General features: G+C 37.8%; 1 protein-coding gene across 1 annotated transcript in view; it reads right to left on the bottom strand.

Annotated features, from left to right (window-relative positions):
• Positions 1–361: 361 nt before the first annotated feature.
• Positions 362–6000, bottom strand: part of CHRM2 (cholinergic receptor muscarinic 2) — a 154463-nt gene continuing 148824 nt past the window's right edge. The window contains exon 2 of the mRNA XM_007466590.1: positions 362–2556. Coding sequence (XP_007466652.1) covers positions 1109–2509 — 1401 coding nt within the window. The 5' untranslated portion in view covers positions 2510–2556 and the 3' untranslated portion in view covers positions 362–1108. The remainder of the gene's footprint in view (positions 2557–6000) is intronic.

Here is a 6000-nt window from a genome sequence, read left to right as displayed (position 1 = left end):
CTTCCTGCTGACAAAGGCCAGGAGTTCATGTTTACAAGTCAGCATGTCATACATAGGTTAGGCAGATCAGGTTGAAACAGGATGCCCTTTCAACCTTCTATTTTCTTACCTCAAAATTCACCCGCCCTCAGTAAACTTTCTCCAACAAGAATGACCATTGTTCAATTTGATGAAACCTCAATTTAAAAAATGACTTTGGTTTCTCAAGCATGTTTATATATCAAGTAGGCTATTCTATTAAAATAAGAGGCTAGTTTAGTAGAAAACCAGATTGGTGAAAATATTTCACATGAAGAATCATAAGTGAACTAAATCCTCATAGGGTTTTATACCCCCAAAGAATGCAAAAGACACAGTGGGCAGGGGTGAAATACCCTTTTTCATGGCTGTCTCTGTATTTAGTGAAAGTCCTGCAGATTTTGCCCTTACACAATGTAAAACAGGGAAGTATAAAAACCAATGCCATATGAGAAAAATAACGATGTAATTAAGTTTGTTGTTTGTTTTTGTTTGTTTGTTCTCTTTTGATGGTGGGAAAGGGAAAGGCAAAAAAAGATAAGCATTTATTATGTTGCAATTCTCCACATAAAACCAAAACAAGAGAATAATATATGTTAAACGCTCCAGAGGCCATTTCTACATCCTTTTTTGATCTTCTTTGTTCACTTCGCCATTGTATAATGGCTTTCTTTATGTTTAACTCTCCAGGTTAGTTTGTAACTGTGGCATTTAATCCTCATATGGACACTTGGGAACAAAAAAATGAAAAAAAGGAGTGAGGTTATTATTCTTTTTGTGCAGAGATAAAATTATAGATTCAGAAGCCCTTCTTCAAGAGAGTATGAGAAAGCATAGATCATTTCTTAAATCCACAGTTCCAACATGTCTCCTTAATAGTCTCCTTGCTCCTAAACTGACAGGGTTTATAAGGTGCAAGTTTCAAACTGGAGCATAGGCACCATAAGAGTGTCACTGTTGGGCTCCTTAATTGCACATTCCATGATAAGACTATAAAGTGCAATGGCAGAGATTTGAAAACTAGGAGCTCTTTTATTCTGTTTCTTTTCGCCAAGCTCCCTTGACTACCTTCTTTCTTTACAAAGATGTTTTACCTTGTGGCGCCTATGTTCTTATAATGACACATGAGAAGGTGTTTAAAGGTCTTCTTGAAGGTGGCATTACAAAGTGCATAGCAGGCAGGGTTGATAGTGCTGTTGATGTAACAGAGCCAATAACCAATTGTCCACACTGTGTTGGGGATGCAGGGTGCACAGAAGGTGTTAATGAGCACCATGACATTGTATGGGGCCCAAGTGATGATGAAAGCCAACAGAATGGCCAAGATCGTCCTGGTCACTTTCTTTTCCCGGGAAGGAGGAGGCTTCTTTTTTGCAGGCTGCTTGGTCATCTTTACAATCTTGCGAGCAACAATGTTCTGTTTTTCATTTCCATTCTGACCTGAAGAACCAACTAGCTCCACGGTGGTATTAGTTGGGGTACATGTGTCACCTTTTTGGGTCTTGGTGACAATTTTGATGCATGTTTGCTTTGAGTTCTCATCTTTGGAGTGGCCCAGGGAAGTGGAAACTGTGTTTTCATCCTGGGTTATTTCATCATCTCTCATATTAGAGGCGACAGCACTGACTGAGGTGGAATCATTGGAGCTTTCCTTTTCCTCCCCCTGGACACAGTTTTCAGTCACAGCATCTCTGGGAGCTTTGCCGTTCTGGATTTTGTTGTGCTCCAGGCCATCATCACTGCCAGGCATGTTGTTGTTGTTTGGCTTCACTATCCTTCCTTGTACCAGACTTGGAGAAACTGGATCTTGGTTGGCCACAGGCTCCTTTTTGTCCTTCTTTATCCTGCTCTTACTGGCTCGGGATATGTGCCAGTATAACACAGTCATGATGATCACAGGCAAATAGAAAGCTGCAATGGCAGTGCCAAAGGTGACAGCAGCATTGGAAAAAAACTGAATGTAGCATTCCCCATCCTCCACAGTTCTCACCCCTACAATGAACTGCCAGAAGAGAATGGCCGGAGCCCAGAGGATAAAGGAGAGAACCCAGGCAGCTGCAATCATCATACCTGCCATCTTTGTGGTCCGCTTGACGGGATAGGTGAGCGGTTTTGTGACACAGAAGTATCTGTCAAAGCTGATGATGAGCAGATTCATTACTGAGGCATTGCTGACCACATAGTCCAGGGCTAGCCAAAGGTCACACACCACAGGTCCCAAAGGCCAGTAGCCAATCACAGTGTAAAGGGTGTACAAGTTCATGGAGAAAACACCAATGATGAGGTCAGCACAGGCCAAGCTGAACAAAAAGTAATTGTTGACGGTCTGGAGGTGGCGGTTGACTTTAATGGAGACCATGACCAGGATGTTGCCAATAATGGTCACCAAACTGAGGGACCCAGCCACAAGGACAATAAAAACCACTTCAAATGTCTTATAAGGACTGGTCAGAGCCAGGCCATTGTTAGAGGAGTTTGTTGAGTTATTCATTTTGTGTTCTCTAATCAGTAGCCAAGTAGCCAAATACACATTTAAACCTGCAGGGAAATAGAATAAAATTAACAAATACATAGTATAAACATTGCTTTAAAATATATCAGATGTCTCTCTTTTGAACTATATTTTTTACTCCAAAATCTTCCTTCTTTCTCCTACAAGTTCATTGCGACTACCTGCCTCAATTCCCCATATGAAAAGCAAAGACTTTAAATGAAGGATTCAAAAGATCCTTTCAGGCTGGCAATGTATTTGAAGTCTGATGACATTTTGAATATGTTCACATCTAGAACTGAATATCTATCTATCTATCTATCTATCTATCTCTATCTATCTGTCATCAGTCAATTTAACTGAGCATAATATTGATGAATTGAACTAAATAAGCCAAAATTATACAAAAAACTTTCCAAAGCATCAGGAGGTTTCTGGTATAGACATAAAAATTAATAAACCAATAGGAGGACTAAATTATGGGGGAAGCATAAAACATGTAATATTGTGTGTGACTTTTTCCACCAGGTTTCTCTAAGTGTTTTTCATAATAATACTGATAATGATAATAATAAAGATAATAATGATACTCCTTTTAGCCAATACATTCCCCCCAGTGAGTATTATTTTTTTCTGATCTCCATTTTACACTTGTAGTTAGTGTCCCACAGCATATTCTATGTAGTTAGCAATATTCCATATCCTGCAAAAGAAATTATTTATCAAATGTATATTGATATGATTATATGAATTTTCTGATTTTTTTTTTTTCCCAAATCACTACCAAGTGTATTATCTTGTTGTTCTTCCAGACAAATCTTTGGTACAGTCAGGCTAGAAATTATATTTGTTCAGCAGAACAGGGAACTGAAGCCCAGAAAGATTAACTAATTTATATAAGGTCACATATCAAGTCAATGATAGAGATAAGACTATGAACCTTAGTTTGTTCAATCATTCACTCATTCACTTTGTCCTCGCATACCTATTAAGTAACTCAGGATTAAGCATTATGATATACTCTGGGTATTCCCTGATAATTAAGACAAGGTCCTTGCCTGTGAGAGGCATACGCTCTGGTGGCAGTGATGGGTTGGTAAAGGAGCAATTATTAAACAGGAGTGCACTTTCTGCTGCCCAACCCTGTTGTGTTTAAGTAAACACATGTTCACCATTTTCAGATAATATCATCGAAGTCTGGAGACAATTGAGCAATCTTTCATAAGGGACACTGGAAAGAAAGTTGAGTTTATCAAATGAGCTATGACATATTTCTGGGGACACAACCTCTGAAGGAAGTGGCCCAAGTTGACAAAATCAATGAGTTGTGGGCTTCCCTGGTGGCGCAGTGGTTGAGAGTCCGCCTGCTGATGCAGGGAACACGGGTTCGTGCCCCGGTCTTGGAAGATCCCACATGCGGCGGAGCGGCTGGGCCCGTGAGCCAGGCCGCTGAGCCTGCACGTCCAGAGCCTGTGCTCCACAACGGGAGAGGCCTGCGTGCAGCAAAAAAAATAATAATAATAAAACTAAAAAAAAAAAAAAGTTATGAGTTGTGAGCTCCAATCAAGCGCTGTTCTGTAGAGCTGAGAGACTTACAAAAAAAAAAAAAAAAAAAAAAAAAATCAATGAGTTGTGTGTATCAGAAAGTAAGCATTGTTGAGAAGTTATTTGTTGGCATTTTGAAATTGAGAAATCTCTATTCATTTAGGTCCCCATAATTACAAAGAAATACAGATGGAGCAGTGGTTTTCCCTTGAAATTCATGTAGAAAATTATTTCATAGTACAAATAGCATTTAAACGAAATGGATTATTCTTCTTGGAAAGCAAGTTATCTTCAAGTATACTTTTTAAAAACAATAACTTAGGAGGAATTTGGCCTTAATAAACAAGACCCAAAACTCAGAAGCCATAAGAAAAGTATATGTAAGCACTACATAATTATTTTAAATTTTTGCATAAAAAAAGTAAAAATAAAAATTGGGAAACAATATTGTAAAAGCACATGATAAAAAGTTACCTAATGTCCTTAATACAAAAAGTTTTGAAATGAAATAAGATGAGAAGACTAACAATCTAAAACATTGATACACTCGCTAGATGAAAGACAAATTAAATGTTAAATTTTAATCATGTGAAAAGATATTCAACATCACAATTTAAAAGTGCAAATATGTTGTCATTAGTTGGGATATAGGAGGTGGTTTAGTTATTCCATGACCTACTATCCTGACCCTAACTCATCATTCTAAGCACCCTAAAAGGCAAAGACACCCAAATCCAAGTCACCCAAAGACAACTGTAATATAGAGTGAGAAAAGAAAATGCAGACACAAACAGTGGAAACCATTTCTTCATCCACAGTTGTTAAAATTATTGGACATTATTGGTTGGAGTTATTGAGGTAATTTCCTTGTAGGGAACCGTATCTATATCTCTAAAAATGTAAATACATTTATAAAAATTTAACATTGAAGAAACACTTGTCTCAGGAATACTACATATAGGAATTTATATTTCAGCTATAGTCAGAAAAATGTGCAAGAGGTCTACTCAAGGACGTCCATTCAGAAATATTATAGCAAAGAAAAAAAACCCACCTAGAAACATTAAAACAATTCATTGACAGAGGTCTCATCATAAATTTCTTAAGGAAGACATAAGGAATTTGAATTTAATCTCTAAGTCATGGAGAAACTTTGAAGAGTTTAATTAGGCAAGTAGTTTTGATGGAATGGAATTTACCATATTTTGTTTCAAAATTCTCCATATTCTGTTTTACCCATCTCTGTGAGTCCTATTACCATCAAGTTAAAATTCTTAGCCATCTCCTGGCTCCTGCCTCTCCCACACTTCCTGCAACCATGACCTGTCAACTACCTTTTAAGTATCCTCTGAAGTTATACCTCGTTCCCATTTTCACTCCCATTTCCTTATGTTAGGCCCTACTTACTTGTATCATTGACATAATTAGACTCTTGATAAAATTTATAATCTTGCCCCCTTGCATCTTTCCAGAAGTATCTCAGAACTTCCCTAAATATCCCACATTAAAGGCAATTACATGCAGTTATCCAAACACAACATTGTATGTTACAACTTCATGCCATTTTCCATCCTTGTCTAGTATCTTCAAAGAACCTCTCCTGCATCCCCTCATCCTTACATCCTCACATTTCTCACCTGTCTGCCTCCTATTCAGCCTTCAGGCATCATCAACTCGATGAAACCCTTTTGATAGCTTTTAGCCTAGCTGTTTTTTCCACAGCATGCCTCATATCATTTTATTCTGTTCTGTTGCTCTTATTCTCCTGTTTGTCTACAGTTATTTGAATATCAAGTGGAAAGCTGAGTAAATTATACTCCTCAGACTATAGCCAACATCCTCATCAGTTTCTGCACGGTCCTCTTATTTTTATTTAATCAATGTTTTCCTTCTTTTCATTGTTATTTCTCACATCCCATTACCCTTTCTCTCCTTCAGAACTTGTT

Source organism: Lipotes vexillifer, unplaced genomic scaffold (genome assembly GCF_000442215.2).
Source record: "Lipotes vexillifer unplaced genomic scaffold, Lipotes_vexillifer_v1.1 scaffold71, whole genome shotgun sequence".
In the NCBI taxonomy this organism is placed as follows: Eukaryota; Metazoa; Chordata; class Mammalia; order Artiodactyla; family Lipotidae; genus Lipotes; species Lipotes vexillifer.
Note: the sequence above shows the minus strand (reverse complement) of the source record. Positions and strands in the feature narration are given on the sequence as shown.